The sequence below is a fragment of the Schistocerca serialis genome, chromosome 5 (assembly GCF_023864345.2).
Source record: "Schistocerca serialis cubense isolate TAMUIC-IGC-003099 chromosome 5, iqSchSeri2.2, whole genome shotgun sequence".
NCBI classification, from domain to species: Eukaryota; Metazoa; Arthropoda; class Insecta; order Orthoptera; family Acrididae; genus Schistocerca; species Schistocerca serialis.
In genome coordinates, this window is record NC_064642.1 from 751,200,842 (window position 1) to 751,221,773 (window position 20,932).

General features: G+C 45.6%; 1 protein-coding gene across 1 annotated transcript in view; it reads right to left on the reverse strand.

Moving 5' to 3' along the window:
• Positions 1-20,932, reverse strand: part of LOC126481576 (SCY1-like protein 2) — a 691,940-nt gene that overhangs the window by 399,544 nt on the left and 271,464 nt on the right. The window contains exon 3 of the mRNA XM_050105436.1: positions 4,935-5,080. Within this exon, the coding sequence (XP_049961393.1) occupies positions 4,935-5,080 (146 nt within the window). The remainder of the gene's footprint in view (positions 1-4,934; positions 5,081-20,932) is intronic.

Consider the following 20,932-nt stretch of genomic DNA (forward strand, 5'->3'; position numbering starts at 1 on the left):
CATAATCTTTGTGCCTCTTAATTCCAGTTATTCTTCTTGTTGTACTAACTAATCATTTCTTTCTGAGACTCGTGAATCTCCGTTGCACTTGGAAGGGTTATCTGTTGTCAGCACCTTAATTATAGTCACATGCGTTTTCACTGGGACTTGCCAGAGAATCGGCTGTAATTAATAATTCATATACTTTGTTTGTTTGAGACAACAGTGAGGCTTCAGCCTGTGCCATATGGTTGTTCACACACCATTAACCACGACAGTCCAGTGTAGGAACAGACTACATTATAAATATTCTCCATCTTTGGCTGGATCTCGGTTTTCGATAAACAGTTCAGATAATGTGTTTCAGGGCGACGTTGTATTCCAGATTGCCAGTTTCACCATATCACAGAAAACAGAACTAGTTTTACGTGCCAAATGAAAACAATTCCGCAGATCAAGTTACTGACTTACCCTAGTAGGAGGCAATGTCACAACAATATAGTTTCAAAATTTCATTGTCAGCCACATCATTTCTGTCTGTTCTCGTAGGAATGTGACCTAACGCGTTCAAGACAACAGCAAAACATCTTGAAACGTAACTACACTACACGTCTTACACAGCTTTATATTTTTTGTTGAGTATCTATTTGTTTAATAGCGGTTATTGTATTAATCGATTCCATGTCATCATTGTAAGTTTCTTGCTTCTTTTTCTACGTAAATCGTATCAATAGAAATGTGTAGCAATTACAGCAAGGAAATTATCATTTCCCCTGGTTAGGCAAATAGTATGTTAATGTTTATATTTGTATGTATCCTGACGCAACAAGGCGGGGAAACCCCTGTAAGGTAGATGCGCGCTGCATGTTGGCGTGTGCGCAAAATGTTCAATACCCGACAGTCCGTAGTGTTGTGTGCTCCAGGAAAGACATACGGTATCTATTCTGCACTGCGTGCGAGGCAATAAGTAGCCTTAGGGAAAGCACAATTTGGCTGACGTCACCGTAAGATAATGATGATTAACCTCGGTTTCCTGTAATAAGTACCACAACCATCGACCATAAAAAGAAAGAATTATCATTTATTTCTTTTTATTTTCCTAATATGGCGTGATTAGCGTTATTCTAGAATTCTATAACATATCACCATCAAATTCAATGTGGTAAAGTAATTGCAATCTACCCTATTATCCAAGCTATAATTTGTATCCTACTGATATGAACGAGTTTCATTAAGCATTTGTTTCATCAACGGTACAGAGAAATCCGAAATTACCGTTGCTGCTTCATAGATATGAAGTTTAGTGTGCACTGCAAGTTGCAAACTTCTTATAGACTTAGTAGAAGGGGCTTCAGCCATACATTGTTCTGATGTCCTACTTAAGTAAGTAATCAATTCCAATGCAGCCTTGCAAACTACACTGGCAGCGAATGGATTGTTTCTCCTTTCTTGACGTTCAATCAAAGAAGACAAAATTCAAATTCAATGCAGGGTTTCTATCGCATTTCCAAAAATATAAACCTGTCTCGTGGAGTGTCTAATGGTAAATACTGGCTTCTATCTTTGCCTGTATGCACTACACTACTGCAAGACTGTGATGATGTTAAGTGAAATGATGATATAGGAAATGACATATACATTTAACAGCCATTATTCGATGTGTCGGTGTGTCTTCAGAATTCGCTTGCTTTAGCACTGTGAATACGTCGCGATTTAGCGACACAGTAACTGTTTCATTAGGTAGCTAGTCAGATACTGAGATAAAGTGGGGATAGATTACAAATATGTCATTTTATTACTAATGTAAATTAATTCTAAACATAAAATGACACCAGTAAGTGGCATAAAAATGAATGCACGGTTCTAACGGCACTGAAAGTTCGCATAATAATCCCAACTCATTTGGCGCCAAAACAAGAATAAAAAAGGATAAAACCAAGGGATAGATAATAAAAGTGTGACACTGGTTAAGGAAACCTTAACCGATACTAGCACTAAAGTTAATGGCAGAAATTACTGAACGATGTGATATAAAGACCGGTGTTAGACAAGGAGATGGACTCTCCCCATTAGTGTTTAACAGTGTTTTGGAAAACGTATGGCGAGAGCAAATATCGAGCCAAATTATAAATCAATCAATCAAATTACGTAGAACTAATGTTAGAGTAGATTCCCTCGTCTTTGCAGATGATCTGCAAATTTTAACTAGTGATATTACCACAGCTCAGAAACAAATAGAAATTCTTAAAGAAGTTGCAGGAAAAGTAGGACTACAAATATCATTCGGAAAAACTGAATGTATTACATGCAACAAACAAGCACCAAAGTTTTTGAACACGAAATATGGAAAAATAAAAAGGGTTTCTCAATTTAAATACGCGGGGGAAATCAAACAAGAAAACGGCCTGGAAAAAGCTGCAAACGAAGTTCGCTGTCAAAAAATGGCAACTACGTTCATACACTCCTGGAAATGGAAAAAAGAACACATTGACACCGGTGTGTCAGACCCACCATACTTGCTCCGGACACTGCGAGAGGGCTGTACAAGCAATGATCACACGCACTGCACAGCGGATACACCAGGAACCGCGGTGTTGGCCGTCGAATGGCGCTAGCTACGCAGCATTTGTGCACCGCCGCCGTCAGTGTCAGCCAGTTTGCCGTGGCATACGGAGCTCCATCGCAGTCTTTAACACTGGTAGCATGCCGCGACAGCGTGGACGTGAACCGTATGTGCAGTTGACGGACTTTGAGCGAGGGCGTATAGTGGGCATGCGGGAGGCCGGGTGGACGTACCGCCGAATTGCTCAACACGTGGGGCGTGAGGTCTCCACAGTACATCGATGTTGTCGCCAGTGGTCGGCGGAAGGTGCACGTGACCGTCGACCTGGGACCGGACCGCAGCGACGCACGGATGCACGCCAAGACCGTAGGATCCTACGCAGTGCCGTAGGGGACCGCACCGCCACTTCCCAGCAAATTAGGGACACTGTTGCTCCTGGGGTATCGGCGAGGACCATTCGCAACCGTCTCCATGAAGCTGGGCTACGGTCCCGCACACCGTTAGGCCGTCTTCCGCTCACGCCCCAACATCGTGCAGCCCGCCTCCAGTGGTGTCGCGACAGGCGTGAATGGAGGGACGAATGGAGACGTGTCGTCTTCAGCGATGACAGTCGCTTCTGCCTTGGTGCCAATGATGGTCGTATGCGTGTTTGGCACCGTGCAGGTGAGCGCCACAATCAGGACTCCATACGACCGAGGCACACAGGGCCAACACCCGGCATCATGGTGTGGGGAGCGATCTCCTACACTGGCCGTACACCACTGGTGATCGTCGAGGGGACACTGAATAGTGCACGGTACATCCAAACCGTCATCGAACCCATCGTTCTACCATTCCTAGACCGGCAAGGGAACTTGCTGTTCCAACAGGACAATGCACGTCCGCATGTATCCCGTGCCACCCAACGTGCTCTAGAAAGTGTAAGTCAACTACCCTGGCCAGCAAGATCTCCGGATCTGTCCCCCATTGAGCATGTTTGGGACTGGATGAAGCGTCGTCTCACGCGGTCTGCACGTCCAGCACGAACGCTGGTCCAACTGAGGCGCCAGGTGGAAATGGCATGGCAAGCCGTTCCACAGGACTACATCCAGCATCTCTACGATCGTCTCCATGGGAGAATAGCAGCCTGCATTGCTGCGAAAGGTGGATATACACTGTACTAGTGCCGATATTGTGCATGCTCTGTTGACTGTGTCTATGTGCCTGTGGTTCTGTCAGTGTGATCATGTGATGTATCTGACCCCAGGAATGTGTCAATAAAGTTTCCCCTTCCTGGGACAATGAATTCACGGTGTTCTTATTTCAATTTCCAGGAGTGTATTAACACAACATATTCAAGATAAAAATCACTTTCTACATTCAGTAAACTTACGCATTATAGCACTATAATCAAACGTGAATGGCTTTATGGAGCAGAAACTTTAATTTTAAGTAGAAAGAGGGATACTGAAGGACTTCAAAAGAGAGAAAGATAATTAGGTAACATTAGGCCCCAAAATCACTGATGGAGAAACTGATATATAGGCTGAGAAGTAATGAGGTAGAAGAATACACAAATATACATGGTGACATGAGAAAACGGAGACTTAAATTTTATGGGCACATTAAAAGAACAGCACCCACTAGGTTGAGAAAACTAGTAGTAGAAATCTACGAAAACAGAAGTAAGGCCAAAACTGAGCCAATTAAATAGATTGCTGTGATTAAGTAGGATTTTAAAGTAACCATTATAGCTCAGGCAGACGTTGCAGATAGAAAAACATTCAGACAAAAGATATTTGATTGGAAAGTTGGTCAGAGGGAAATTAGAAAGCGGACTGGAACACCGTGGTCTGATGAAAGAAAGAGACTTCATTCTGAGAGGGTGAAACAAATTTGGACACCAAGGAAGCGCGACCATCAAACGCGACATTGATTGCTTGTACCTCGCAGTGGTTAGCATTCTGGACTCGCATTCGGGAGGACGACGGTTCAATCCCGTCTCCGGCCATCCTGATTTAGGTTTTCCGTGATTTCCCTAAATCGTTTCAGGCAAATGCCGGGATGGTTCCTTTGAAAGGGCACGGTCGATTTCCTTCCCAGTCCTTCCCTAACCCGAGCTTGCGCTCCGTCTCTAATGACCTCGTTGTCGACGGGACGTTAAACACTAACCACCACCACCTTGTACCTCGCGTCGTCTTATTAGCCCATATATGAATAATAATAATAAGAATAACAAAATTAATAGGTGCCGTTACAATCTCTGTTGGAACTTTCCCCACGACATCGTTGCGTGTTTCCGGCACTACCCTCGCGGCGGAACTGGGTTCCAGCTACGTTGCTCAGCGCACACGTGTTGTGTGAGATGACACAATTACGGACAGTGGGCACCTACTGCAGCTGGTGTACTCACCACTTCTAGCTGCTTGAGATAGGTGGACGCGCTGTGGTTGGCCTGTATGAGCGGCCGGCCCTGGTTGAAGATGGAGCAGATGACCATGCCCAGCGAGAACATGTCGCTCAGGATGCTGCACGACGACGTCGTCTGCACCTCGGGCGCTGCAACACACAACAGGTACACGATCAGCTGTGGACACTGTACACCGAGGTGTAGCTGCGTAAACCTTCCCTGTGCATTGACTATATGCTTACTGGCCCTGCAGTAGGATCGCGCAATCATGTTGACACGATATTTCGGCGGTCCATCTGGCCAGAGGCTGCATGTTCTGTAAAACAGGACGGGCTGTGGCTTGTGGTGGGATGACGACAAAGCACAGTGCCGGTGGAGGCCCAAGTGTTATTGATCACACCGTTCAGAGCACACTGTTCAATATCTGGATCTGCAGCAGGTGACTCCCTCATGTTCCCACGCTGGCCCAACGGAATCTTCAATTACGAAGTGCATTCAAGTTCTAAGGCTTCCGATTTTTTTTCTCCAGACTGGAAAGAGATAGAAACATGTGCATTGTTTTAAAATGAGGCCGCGTTCATTGTCAATACGTCCCAGAGATGGCAGCACCGTACGGCAGATGGAATTTTACCGCCAGCGGCGAGAATGAGAACTGTTTTAAATACTTAAAATGGCGACGTTTTCCTTACTTGAACAGCGCGCAATCATTCGTTTTCTGAATTTGCGTGGTGTGAAACCAATTGAAATTCATCGACAGTTGAAGGAGACATGTGGTGATGGAGTTATGGATGTGTCGAAAGTGCGTTCGTAGGTGCGACAGTTTAATGAAGGCAGAACATCGTGTGACAACAAACCAAAAGAACCTCGGGCTCGCACAAGCCGGTCTGACGACATGATCGAGAAAGTGGAGAGAATTATTTTGGGTGATCGTCGAATGACTGTTGAACAGATCGGCTCCAGAGTTGGCATTTCTGTGGGTTCTGTGCACACAATCCTGTATGACGACCTGAAAATGCGAAAAGTGTCGTCCAGGTCGGTGCCACGAATGCTGACGGACGACCACATGGCTGCCCGTGTGGCATGTTGCCAAGCAATGTTGCCGCTCAACGACAGCATGCATGGGACTTTCTTTTCGTCGGTTGTGACAATGGATGAGACGTGGATGCCATTTTTCAATCCAGAAACAAAGCGCCAGTCAGCTCAATGGAAGCACACAGATTCACCGCCACCAAAAAAATTTCGGGTAGCCGCCAGTGGTGAAAAAATGATGGTGTCGATGTTCTGGGACAGCGAGGGCGTAATCCTTACCCATTGCGTTCCAAAGGGCACTACGGTAACAGGTGCATCCTACGAAAATGTTTTGAAGAACAAATTCCTTCCTGCACTGCAACAAAAACGTCCGGGAAGGGCTGCGCATGTGCTGTTTCACCAAGACAACGCACCCGCACATCGAGCTAACGTTACGCAACAGTTTCTTCGTGATAACAACTTTGAAGTGATTCCTCATGCTCCCTAATCACCTGACCTGGCTCCTAGTGACTTTTGGCTTTTTCCAACAATGAAAGACACTCTCCGTGGCCGCACATTGACCAGCCGTGCTGCTATTGCCTCAGCAGTTTTCCAGTGGTCAAAGGAGACTCCTAAAGAAGCCTTCGCCGCTGCCATGGAATCATGGCGTCAGCGTTGTGAAAAATGTGTACGTCTGCAGGGCGATTACGTCGAGAAGTAACGCCAGTTTCATCGATTTCGGGTGAGTAGTTAATTAGAAAAAAAATCGGAGGCCTTAGAACTTGAATGCACCTCGTACGACTGCAGTCGGCAAGGGATCACAGAGACAGGCCGGGGACTAATTGAAGGGTGGCTCTTGATCGAATGAACCACGTTTCTTGTTACGCCAGGTCAATGGTCGTGCCTGGATACGCCTCATCCACGGGAACGGCTGCTTGAACGCGCACCGTGCCACGGAGGCAGGCCGGTGGGGACAGTGTTATGCTATGAGGGTCACTGACCTTGGTTTCCATCGGACTAAAATTACTAATCGGAGGCACCATGAAAGTTGTGGACTACGTGTTCAAAACTGTTCACCACCAGCATTCTCTGCTTTATCGATGTCTTCTCGAGCAGCGAAAGCATCTTTCATCAAGTTAACTCTGCGTATAGAAGTGCTACAGTGGTTTGAGGAGATTTATAGCGAACTCGCGATGACGTATTGGTCACCAGATGCAGCTGTTCTGAAGCCAATTGAACACAACTGGAGCGCTATCTGCGCCAATTGAGCATCCAAAGACCACCGGCTCGTAAGCTAAGGGAAACGCGTAGATACTGAACCTAATGATAGTGGTGGTCAAATGGACCGCTGAAATATAGCGTCAGGGTGATTGTACAGTGCGGCTGCAGCTTTGGCAAGAATACCAAGTATATCTAGGTGTTTAAAAAGAAGGGAGACAAGTCTGCGTTTGTAATGTATCATTTCAGACATTTGTGGGAAAACATTTCTAGGAACTGTTGCATTATGTTAAAAATATTACCCAGTGGAGAAACAGTGGACAGATAGTTTTAAAAAACTGAATTTTACGATTCGATTTTTAATCCTGATATTGATTTTAGGTACACAGACTGTGGGCCGATGCGTACAATTCCTTGTTACATGTGTGTCAGATCGCTTTTAAGCCATTTCATCGGGAGGCATGTGTGGATTGTTGGAATCAATTTCCCCAGTATCGAGTTTTCACTAAAAAAAAAGGAGCACAGTTTGGCTATCACTAAGTTTTCCCGTGCATGCTCATAGGTTCCTGGTACGTTTGACCTCAGAGACAGATTTCTAGAGACGTCAAACGAGTGTGTCCACGACTTTATGCTGCGATCACTAATAATGAGATCTCAGGCAGACGTGTGCAGTGAGTAAAAGAGAGAGCAGCAAACATAGTAATGTTGGATCTCTTAAAGGCTTAAGGGGGTAAAGCGATGGGTGTTGTACTGTCGATAACTATACGTTTTTAGAGGCTGCAAATATGCTCCAATGGGACAGGTGGAAGCACGATTTAACAACATACAGGGAATGAGACGTCACTGTTACGATCCACTTCACAATTAATGTGGACGAGGTCTCTGGAGAGGGTTGATTCTCCTTTATGCTGAGTGCGTGAGATATTTTTATGGGAATCCTGTGTTTGGCGGCAAGCATAAGCTGCGAAGAAATCTTTGCCCAAAGGAACGAACATCTAGAGTGGGGTGATGTAAATAAACTGTGATTTTTCTGAAGGAACTAACAACCCTACATTTGAGTAATTGAGGTGACGATCCTGACTGCAACTACTTGAAGAACACAACACTAGAAGCGGCTCCACAAATGTTTTCTTTGACACCGCGGGGCAACTGCACGCCGTTTCGTTTTCGCGTTCGCCGCACGTGGACGACATAAAACACGAAACACTTCACCTTGGTATCTCCTGAAGAGAAAGAAATGATCCGAGCAATTAAAAGGTCGTAGTTCTGCTCGGCTAGTGGACGATAAAACAAATTCAGTCGGAGACAAATTCTCGCTGGTTAGTCCCAGAAATTGTCGGAGCTGCCTGTGAAAGTGAACGTGCGATATTGTGTCACTCAAGGCAGATTAGTCCGATCTTGTTCCGTTTGCCAGAAGTAAAATTCGATGGTTTCGGGAAGGAATCAGGAAACACTATGATCCTATCAAAATCGAGAAGATCTCCACTACTCAGCCGATTATTTTCCTGGAGGCTTGGTTATCTGACACAACATGAGTAGAAGCCTCACTACGGACCTCACAATACTTATCTTCAGCCACAGCAACAATTCTTCTCATTGTCAAAAACATTGTGAATAATCTGGAATGTAGCTGCAGCCATAAATTTAACGCTAACACAACTTTTACTCTTGTCATGCTCCAAATGTAAAGATGACGGATAAGAAATAAATGTTTGTTGATGCTTTCCGTCTGACTATATAGTCCTAATGGCTCAAATGGCTTTGAGCACTATTTGACTTAACTTCTGAGGTCATCAGTCGCCTAGAACTTAGAACTAATTAAACCTAACTAACCTAAGGACATCACACACATCCATGCCCGAGGCAGGATTCGAACCTGCGACCGTAGCTGTCTCGCGGTTCCGAACTGAAGCGCCTAGAACCGCTCGGCCACAGGGCCGGCTAGATGACACAGTTTCACACCTTGTCTAAACTGTAACTTATTGTACGTTATCTGTGACATTTTACTTTAATGACAATCGCGTATCAAGCCTTGAATAGGCCACTAAGAAGTCATTTAAAGTGTTTCCAAGATGTTGGCTGAATGATTTGATTCGAACTATTGGAAGAACACATTATGCACTGAAGAGCCTAGAAACTGGTACACCTGCCTAATATCGCGTAGCGTCCCCGCGAGCATCCAAAAGTGTTGAAAAACGACGCGACATGGATTCGACTAATGTCTGAAGTAGTGCTGGAGGGAACTGACACCGTGAATCCTGCAGGGCTGTCCATAAATCGGAAAGAGTACAAGGGGGTTTAGATCTTTTCTGAACAGCACGTTGCAAGGCATCCCACATATGCTTAATAGTGTTCATGTCTGGGGAGTTTGGTGGCCAGCGGAAGTCTTTAAACTCAGAAGAGTGTTCCTGGAGTCACTCTGTAGTAATTCTTGACGTATGGAGTGTCTCATTGTCCTGCTGGAGTTGCTCAAGTAAGTCGAAATGCACAATGGACATGAATGGACGCAGGTGATCAGACAGGATGCTTACGTACGTGTCACGTGTCAGAGTTGCATCTAGACGTACCAAGGGTCCCACATCACTCAAACTGCACACGCTCCACACCATTACAGAGCCTCCATCAGCTTAAACAGTCCCCTGTTGACATGCATGTTCCATGGATTCATGAGGTTGTCTCTACACTCTTACTCGTCCATCCGCTCGATACAATATGAAAGTAGATTAGTACGACCAGGCAACATGTTTCCAGTCATCGACAGTCCAATGTCGGTGTTGACGGGCCCAGGCGAGAAGCAAAGCTTTGTGTCCTGCAGTCAGCAAGGACACACAGGTGTGCCTTCGGTTCCGAAAGCCCACATCGATGTTGTTTCGTTGTATGGTTCGCACGCTGAGACTTGCTGATGGCCCAGCATTGAAATCTGCAGCAATTTGCGGAAGGGCTACGTTGGTACCGTCCTTGCAGGATCTCTTTCCGGCCTCAGCGATGTTGGAGATCTGATGATTTACCCGATATTCACGGTACACTCCTGAAAAGGTCGTACGGAAAAATCCCCAATTCATCGCTACCTCGGTGATTCTGTGTTCCTTCGCCCGTGCGCAAACTATAAGACCACGTTCAAACTGGCTTAAATCTCGATAAGCTGCCATTGTAGCAGCAGAAAGCGATCCAACAACTGCGCCAGACACATGCTGTTTTATACAGGCGTTGCTGACCGCAGCGCCGTATTCTGCCTGTTTACATATCTTTGTATTTCAATACGCATGCCTATACCAGTTTCTTTGGCGCTTCACCGCAGTATTCTGAAGGTCCTTCTACATCGAAAGAAGAAATCATTGACCGTGTGTTATGGCTAATGTACTACAGGTAAACTACAAAACATAAAAAAATTATGATACCGTGTGCAGCGAGATCTACGTTGTTATGCTGCGAAGGTGTAGAGACGCCTAAAGATTGCAGAAAGTCTTCTCCGTTTTTTACTGCTTTCATAATCAGTCACAGACTTTACGTGTCGAGGCTGTCTGGGTTTCCTCCTGGATGAACCGTCCAAGCCCTTCGGCTACAAGATCGGCCAGCTGGAACTCAATTCTTGCGAATGGCTGTTGGAAAGATGCGATAAAGGTCCACTTGTCGAAACAAAGATACTGTTCACAGACGAGGCTGGTTTCTCGAGAGATGCGACTGTCAGTTTTCAAAGCCGTGTGTTGGCTGACGCGAATCAACGCGCAGTTGAAGCAAGACAGCAGCGCCGATTTTCGATTAATTTATCGGCGGGCATTATTGACGATATAGTCATAGGACCTCATATGTGTAACGTAGCAAATTATTACTCGTTGTCTCCTTGCGCTGAAAGCGTAGCTCGCCTTGGAGCAGAGAGGAGAGCAGAAGTCGGTTCTCAGGCTGGCACAGCTGTGCTGCCTACTGGGACGAGCGAGCTGTGTACTTAGTAACGCTGCACGCAATACTTCACACATACTCTGTAAGAATCTGAAGAATTACTGTTAAATATGAATCTATATTTTTCATAATCAGTATATCAAGTTCTATGGATACACAACCATAGAGTTATAATTTCAAATCACTTAACTTCCATACTTTCGGAGATATAAATTTTTACCTAAAGCACATGATAACCGTCCTGGCATTGTCAAACTGAGGTAGGTACTGTAATGTATTCATATACAGAGGGGTCCAAAAAATGTATGCACTGTTTAAAAGTCCATAACTGGCAAACTAATTGACGGAGTTGTCTCATCTTTGGTAGTGTAATAGTTTGTAGTTCCGGCAATCGCCACACAAGCGTTGTATTGCGTTGTTTTGTTTAATCAGATGACAGTCGCCGATTAGTCAGTGTTTTGTTCTGAGTTGCACCTAGTTACTTGAGTAAACATGGCTGGCGCAAGGCTTACATTCGATGAAAGGAAGAAAGTTTTGAGGTGGTATTTTAAGTACGAAAACATTAATGAGGTTCGATGGCAATGGCGAAATGAGTATCTAACAGAGCCACCGACACGTTTAACGATTCGTCGCATTCGAGACAAATTTGAAGCCGAACGCTGTGCTAAAGGTGTCCATAAACAACGATCTGGACGATCGGTAACAATAACAAGTCCAGATAACTCCCGTCGTGTGTTACAACTATTCAGTTTGCACGTGAATCTGGAGTGAGTCGCTCAAGTGTTCGGCGAATTTTGAAGACAGCAAAGTGGAAGTGCTACATCCCACGATTGCTACACGCAATGAACGAGGACGACCCAGATCGTAGAATGGAGTACTGCGAGTGGTTTACTAACATAGTGCGCAACTATGAAGAGTTTGCAGAGATGATTGTGTGGTCTGATGAGGCACAGTTCAAACTCAGTGGTACAGTAAATCATCACAATTGCATCTACTAGGTCGCCGAAAATCCGAACGTCCATGTAGACAAAGCCGTGAATTTGCCAGGAGTAAATGTGTGGTGTGGGTTGTCTTACCGGGGCTTGATTGGGCCATTCTGCCTTGACGGCACAGTTACCAGTGAAGTGTACCTTCAGCAGCTGCAGACATCCATTTCACCGTCCATCCGAGACTTGTACGGAGACGGAAGAGTTTACTTTCAACAAGATGGTGCCCCAGCGCACTACCAAAATCGTGTCAGGGCGTATCTCGACGAAACTCTACCAGGAAGATTGATAGGCCGTAGAGGTGCTGTGGAGTATCCACCACGTTCCCCAGACCTAACTCCTCTGGACTTTTACCTGTGGGACGTCGTTTATCGACAAAAGTCACGCTCACTGGATGAACTTCGAGAATCCATCGTACACTCATGTGCAAATACCCAACTGAACACGTTGCAGTCAGTAGTTCATGCTGCAGTTCGGCGGCATCGTTTGTGTGTGGATGTTAATGGTGACCATTCGAACACCTACAGTGATATCTTTAAGTTGGACTTTAAGCTACACTTTCACCAAAAAATGAGACAATTCCGTCAATTACTTTGCAGGTTATGGACTTTTAAACAGAGGATACATTTTTGGACCCCTCTGTATAGTATCAACTGAAACTACAATCAAGAGGATACGTTGATATAATCTAACTTACTGGAATTTTCTTTACTTTCATCATCACAGATTTCCGACATAATTAAAAGAACTTTCGAAAATTGTTATTTCATCGTGTTTTGGTTGTATGAGTGTTTTGGAAACACTGAGAGTGAATGGAGGACGTACATGAAATGATAATGTCATGTTGCGTACAACCTATGTAAATTTATGTGCGAGAAAGTTCTTATGCAACAGGGGAATTTCTGACGTATGGCCGAGTGAGCTTGATTTTGTAAAAGAAAGCCAGAGAGGGCGTTCGGTATTAAATTTATAAGTAATTTATTTTGCGGAAAGGTATCGTATTTTTGTTTTCATTTAATTTTATTTAGTTTCGTAATTACGGAATTTCTAGTCTAATTTACTTGTGGTAATCTTATTGCCTAACATTAGAAATACCTGGAGTATAGAAGTGCTAGAAATGATCTGATTGGCTGCCTAACATAGTAGCCAATCGGAATTCAATGTTTCCCCGCGTCTGAGTAGGGATTTGTGCCTCAGACCTATGAATCGAGATAGACGCTCGGGAGCCATCTTCTGGTAAACACCTATGTTTAACTGCGCTAATCAAACTTGTACCAATATGAAGAAATCAACGCGTTTGGTCGGTTCTGGTGTAACCCATAAATAGCGAGTACAGTATTGACTATTTTTTGAACGTTTCACCTTTGTGAGTGATTTATTTTAGGAGATTTCGCGTGTCAAATAAAATATGCGTGGCGTGTCTCGTGCAAAATAACGAGACATTATGGTGAGCAGTTCTTCAGAAAAAGCCTACTGAACAACTGAATGTGATAACTCGCAAGTGGTCGTGGGTCAGTGACCCTTTAGGACGTTTAAAATATCGGGTCTTACTAAATACCTTCTGGCTGCTTTCGGGTGTGAACTTGTAATTGATATAGTAATATTACATGACTGACGTCGGGATATTAATTCTGGAATTGAAAGCCATTTTATGTTTTAAAGGCAATAAGCCAACTCACAGGGGATTTTAGACTTTTTTCAAACGAGTCATGCAAGAATCCCCATCGCCCGATAGTTTAACTAACTTTCATCTACTACACACAGCCTGTAGTTATGTGGCTTTTGTGTGGTACGTGTTAATTCGAATTTTTGTTCGACGCTGCTTTTGTCTGCCAAACCAATATCTACCATCGCAGGGCGAAGGAGCAGATAACCGGAAAACTATCCAGGCAGATGGACTGATTATTTAAAGGATAGTGAGAGCACAACCCGTCCCTGGGCACACGCTACCAAACAGGTTGACTGGTGCCAGGTACGGTCAGTTCCTATCAAACCAGTTGCCGGAACTGATAGAGGAGGTACCATTGCAGAAACGGCTGGGAATCCATGCATGATGGAGCACCAGCCCATTTCCTGCGAAATGTTCTGGGACACCTGACACAGACAGTTGATGGGCTATGGATTCGTAGGAGTTCTCCAGTCATTTTGGCTAGCTCCTTCCACCGATCTTAATCAGTAGCATTTTTAGACACCACACTGAACAGCCGTTTAGCGATGGCTCCAAGTATAGGCTGCACGTGACAGCAATCAGATGTCACTAGGGACTCGGCAGCTTCGCAGTAACAAAACAGTGCGTTCTCAATTGTTTACAGCATTTTGCACACCTCCCGCAACAGCACAGAGCTTGCAGAGAAAGAGGCGTGTTTCACCCAGTGGCGAACCTCATGAGGTATGCATTTTCGAGCCCATGCTTACTGGATATTTTTGTCTAGTTTTGGTCTATACTGACACCTCTTAAAGTATGGAATATCTTCTTCTTTAGCATCTTGTATAAGCGCAGAAGAAACGGATGGAGAATCACCTGTGCCCCAACTAAGCAGACAGTAGTACCCCATTCGAAGTAAACCACCAAATAACTGTCCCTCCCCCCCTCCCCCCTCAACCTGATGCCAACCAAATATAAAATATAAGGAGGTGTCGTCTAAACCTACTCAGGCGACCCTGGCAGTAAATGCCATAGAAGTAAAGATTGCACTTTCCTCCTTTTGTAAATAGACGGTTTAGGTTTATATGTTGGTAACGCCACGTAGCGCTCTGTATGCAAAACCCCAGTCTGTGGCTGGTTGGCATTGTTGGAATATTCGCTATTGTAGTGTTGGGCAGTTGGATGGGAACAGCGTGTAGCGTTTTGCAGTTGAAGGTGAGCCGCCAGCAGTGGTGCATGTGGAGAGAGAGATCCCAGAGTTTTGAGAGGTTGTTATAAGTGGACGAGCTGGAGGTGTGTCTGCCAGAAAAAAGAAATTTGTAAAGATGGATGCCATGTTCCCGAGTATCGTTAGTTACGATGGCAGTGGGAACAAACTCTTTGAGACTGGGCCGTGGACTGATGGACACGTGGCATGACGTTCTTATTACAACACGACCATGGCCTTGTCCGTCCAGAGGAACGGCTGCTCGAAACATGCACCGCCTTACGAAAGCAGATCGCTGTGGGCAGTATTATGATATGGGGGACATTCATCTGGACTTCCGTGAAACCTGTGATGACAATGTAAGGCAGCTGTGGACAGAACTACGGGCCACGTGCATTCCTTCATGCTTATCGTTTTCCCAGACAGTGATGGCATCATCCAGCGGCTTAACTGCCCGTGTGACAGGGCCAGAATCGTGCTTATTTGGTTATGATGGTGAGCTCACGTTCACGTCTTGTCCAACAGATTCTTCTTATCTGAAGCCGATGAAACATATCAGGGACGCTGTGGAGCACAAACTCCGAGCCGCAGATGACCGGCCTGTAATTTACTGGAATTGCGTAATACGTATGTAGACATCTGGGTAGCCACAAAAGACTTTCGGAATACACTACTGGCCATTAAAATGCACCACGAAGATGACGTGCTATAAACGCGAAATTTAACCGACAGGAAGAAGATGCTGTGATATGAAAATGATTAGCTTTTCAGAGCATTCACACAACGTTGGCGCCAGTGGCGACACCTACAATGTGCTCCAACGAGGAAAGTTTCCAACCGATTTCTCATACACAAACAGCAGTTCACCATCATTGCCGGGTGAAACTTTGTTGTGATGCCTCGTGAAAGGAGGAGAAGTGCGTACCATCGCGTTTCCGACTTTGATAAAGGTCGGATTGTAGTCTATCGCGATGGCGGTTTATCGTATCGCGGCATTGCTGCTCGCGTTGGTCGAGATCCAATCACTGTAAGCAGAATATGGAATCGGTGGTTTCAGGAGGGTAATACGGAACGCCGTGCTGGATCCCAGGGGCTCGTATCACTAGCTGTCGAAATTACAGGCATCTTATCCGCATGGCTGTAACGGATCGTGCAGCCACGTCTCGATCCCTGAGTCAACAGATGGGGACGTTAGCAAGACAACAACCATCTGTACGAACAGTTCGACGAAGTTTGCAGCAGCATGGACTGTTGTGGCGTGACAAGACAGCCACGCCACTCGGAAGTAGCCGAAAGGCACGCGCTAACTCACGCGGGCTAGAGATAGGTCTGCAACAGGATACGTAATGAATGCTATAAAGAAAAGTACGTAGCTCCTGGAATACTTAACTTTAATCCATCCTTGTGGTACATCGCTCTTGACGATACAAGTGAGACTCTTTAGATACAAGCTATGTAAGGCTAATGGCGCCTTGCTAGGTCGTAGCCATTAACTTAGCTGAAGGCTGTTCTAACTATCTGCTCTGCAAATGAGCGGGGCCTCGTCAGTGTGCATCGCTAGCTACGTCGTCCGTACAACTGGGGCGAGTGCTAGTAAGTCTCTCTAGACCTGCCGTGTGGCGGCGCTCGGTCTGAATTACTGACAGTGGCGACACGCGGGTCCGACGTATACTAGCGGACCGCGGCCGATTTAAAAACTACCACCTAGCAAGTGTGGTGTCTGGCGGTGACACCACATGGACTATGAGCTCGGAGACCATGGCTGCGGTTACCCTCGACGCTGCATCACATATGCGATGGTGAACTCAACGACGAACCTGGGTGCACGAATGGCAAAACGTCATTTTTTCGGATGAATCCAGGTTCTGTTTACAGCATCATGATGGTCGCATCCGTGTTTGGCAACATCGCAGTGAACGCCCATTGGAAGCGTGTATACGTCATCGCCATATTGGCGTATCACCCGGCGTGATGGTATGGGGTGCCATTGGTTACACATCTCGGTCACCTCTTGTTCGCATTGATGGCACTTTGAACAGTGGGCGTTACATTTCAGATGTGTTACGACCCGTGGCTCCACCCTTCATTCGATCCCTGCGAAACCCTACATTTCAGCAGGATAATGCACGACCGCATGTTGCAGGTCCTGTACGGGCCTTTATGGATACAGATAATGTTCGACTGCTGCCCCGGGCAGCACTTTCTCCAGATCTCTCACCAATTGAAAACGTCTGGTCAACGGTGGCAGAGCAACTGGCTCGTCACAATATGCCAGTCACTACACTTGATGAACTGTGGTACCGTGCTGAAGCTGCATGGGAAACTGTACATGTACACGCCATCCAGGCTCTGTTTGACTCAATGCCCAGGCGTATCAAGGCCGTTATTACTGCCAAAGGTGGTTGTTCTGGGTACTGATTTGTCAGGATCTATGCACTCAAATTGCGTGAAAATGAAATCACATGTCAGTTTTGTCCAATTCCGTGCATAATAGCTGCGGCGCTGCGTTCCACAGGTGCACCGATACACTTTTAAGAAGCTGGTCATAATGTTTGGGTTCATCAGTGTTGGTGGGAAACATACCATCTTGGCTCAGTGCAGTAAATTCTACGAGATTAAAGTTTGGTAGTGTATTGAGAGCTACAGATGAATGGGAAGTCTAGCCAGGATTTCTCCTTGACCTCACACTTCGCCGAGTGGCCGAGCACAAGGCAGTTATAAAGATAGAGCGCGAAGCCACTTTGCCATGTTTATATTGCTGCTTCACTGCAACCAGGTAGAACTGCATCGGTTTCTTTTATAAAACTTGTTCAAACAACTAGGCATAATCTGTGTGCCTAGGTAGAGAATCATCACGGCCACGAAGTATGACGGGAGAAATCAATGGGCATCGAGCTGTGGTTGGTTTAAGGTTTTCCTCTTTCGCTCTGACGGTTTTGTGTAATCCATTGCGGGCACCTCGCACTACTTTTGCATATACAGTACCCTTTCTCTTCTGCCCTGTGTAACTCATTTCTTGGGACCAATTAAGCAAGTGATCTGAATTGAAGAGTCCTACTGATTGGATTACGTCAGTAATGGTTATGCGGGAATAAGCAGAGTATACTGTCCGTCTATGTCACACGCAATGTGTTGTAACTTCTTTAGTTATTCGATACAACTACGTACGCACGATGAAGAACTGTGAAATAATGCAAGAAGCCCACATTCAGTATTTTTTTTTAATGTCTTTTGCGGCATGTGTCCTCTTATTGTACATACAATGAGGTGACAAAAGTCATAGGATAGTAATGTGCACATAGATGGCTGTCGTATCGCGTACACAAGGTGTAAAGAACTGTGCATTGGCGGATCTCTCAGTTGTAGTCAGGTGATTCACGTGGAAAGGATTCGGACGTGATTAGCAATTAACAGACTTTGAATCGAGAATGGTAGCTCGAACTAGACGCATGGGGTATTCCGTTTCGGAAATTGTTAGAGAATTCAATCTGCTGAGATCACAGTATCAAGGATGTGCTGAGAATACCGAATTTCCTGCATTACCTCTCACGACGGACAACGAAGTGGCCGACTGCCTTCGCTTAACGTCCGAGAGCAGCGGCATTTGCGTAAAGTTGTCAGTGCTAACAGACAAGCAACACTGCATGAAATAACCGCAGAAATCAATGTGAGAGGTACGACACACGTATCAGTTAGGACAGTGCTGCGAAATTCGGCATTAATGGGCTATGGCAGTGGAGAACCGACGCGAGTGCCTTTGCTAACAGCGTTACATCACCTGCAGCGCCTCTCCTGGACTCGTGGTCATACCGGTTGAACCCTAGACGGCTGGAAAACCGTGGACTCGTCAGACGAGTACCGATTTCAGTTGGTAAGAGCTGATGGTAAGGTTCGAGTGTGGCACAGGCCCCGCGAAGCCATGGACCCAGGTTGTCAACAAGCCACTGTGCAAACTGGTGTCGGCAGTATTTACATGGGATGGACTGGGTCCTCTCGTCCAACTAAACCGATGCTTGAATGGATATGGTTATGTTGGCTGCTTGTAGACCATTTGCAGCCATTCACGGACTTCTTGTTCTAAAACAACGATGGCGTTTTTGTGGATGACTGTGCGCCATGTGAATTATGGGCAATCCGAGCGCCCGACATGAGCCCTCTGAAACATTTATGAGACATAATCGAGAAGTCCGTTCGTGCACAAAATCTTCCACCGGTAACACTTTTGCAATTTTGGAGGGCTATTGTCGTATATTTCTGCAGGGGAGTTCCAACGGCTTGTTGAGTCCATGCGTCATCGAGCTCCTGCGGTACGTCGGGCAGAAGGGCGTCCGACAACGTATTAGGTGATTTATCGAGCCCCATATAACGCAATGCATTTGTGTGAATGAACGGGCCGAGTATTGTGAAAAGCTCCTTTCCTACATTGGACGAAATAGATAAACTGATACATAGGTAGTCTTTCAAGGTTCATTTTCAAGTTTTTTATTTTTGACATACTGTTTCAAGTGGATAACGTTGGATATTTCGTGAGGTATACTGAGAAGTGGCAAAGGTAGAAAATAATATCGAAATTTACCTCCAGAAAATGTACGCTTGGTGCAGGGTTGGTACTTGACCTTCAACATAAACAAATGTAAACTTTAGCCCGTAAACAGGCAGAAATACGCGTTGCATAACTATACGCTTACAGAGTGATCAATGGAAGCAGTCACGCCCATAAAATGTATAAGAGTATGCACACGGAGCCATTTCGAGAGGAGCAACCACATAAAACTAACGCAGGTAGGGCAGATACCAGACTGAGATTCATTCTGAGGATCCTCAGGAAGTGTAATCCACCCCCAAACGAGGTACAGTAAAAAACCGTCGTCCGACTAATTTTGCATATTGATTGTCAGTCGGTGGTTCGTACCAGACAGGGCGGATGGAAGAAATAGAGAAGATCCAGAGAACAAAAGCGCGTCTCCTAGATGGTTCATTTAGCAAGTGCGAGAGTGTCACGTGATGGGTATGCGAAGCCGATTCCAGTGGCAGCTGACGCTGCAAGAGAGGCAATCACCACCAAGGGGTTGTCCTCCCTGGTAGCTGAGTGGTCAGCGTGACAGACTGTCAATCCTAAGGGCCCGGGTTCAATTCCCGGCTGGGTCGGAAATTTTCTCCGCTCAGGGACTGGGTGTTGTGTTGTCCTAATCATCATCATTTCATCCCCATCGACGCGCAGGTCGCCGAAGTGGCGTCAAATCGAAAGACCTGCACCAGGCGAACGGTCTACCCGACGGGAGGCCCTAGCCACACGACATTTCCATTTACCAAGGGGTTGTCTACTGTTACAGATCCGATAATGTACGTTATTGGAAGAGTCAATCAATATACTGTTTCCACCTTACCATAAAGGCAAAATTAAAGACGAACACTCCTGTCTGAGGAACATTCGCAACTGAGCATTATAGTAGAGGCTGGAAGTACCGCTTCAATCGTAAGGTTTTTTTTATTTAGAACACGACCTGTTTCTGACTCTTATATGGCCACCATCAGGTATTACAACTTCGTGCTATGACCCTGAGCCCCACGGTGGACGAGTACAGAACGCGGGATCACAGCACAAAGTTATAACACCTGATTATGAGGATATAAGAGTTCGAAACAGGTCGTCTTGTAAGTAGAAAGAACCTTACAACTGAATATGTATTTTAAACCTCTGTTAAAATTAAAGAGATTCGACCGACACGGAGGCAACAATCCATCTTCCCGCCAACAGTTCGTGACTGGAGCAGGATAGGGGTGAGAAGTGGCTGTCGTGTTCAAAGTACCCACGCCTAAATATCACGAAGTGCGTTGCGAAGTGTGCACTACTGCCCATTAAAATTGCTACACCACGAAGATGACGTGCTACACACGCGAAATTTCACCGACAGGAAGAAGATGCTATGATATGCAAATGATTAGCTTTTCAGAGCATTCACACAAGGTTGGCGCCGGTGGTGATACCTACAACGTGCTCACATGTGGAAAGTTTCCAACCGATTTCTCATACACAAAC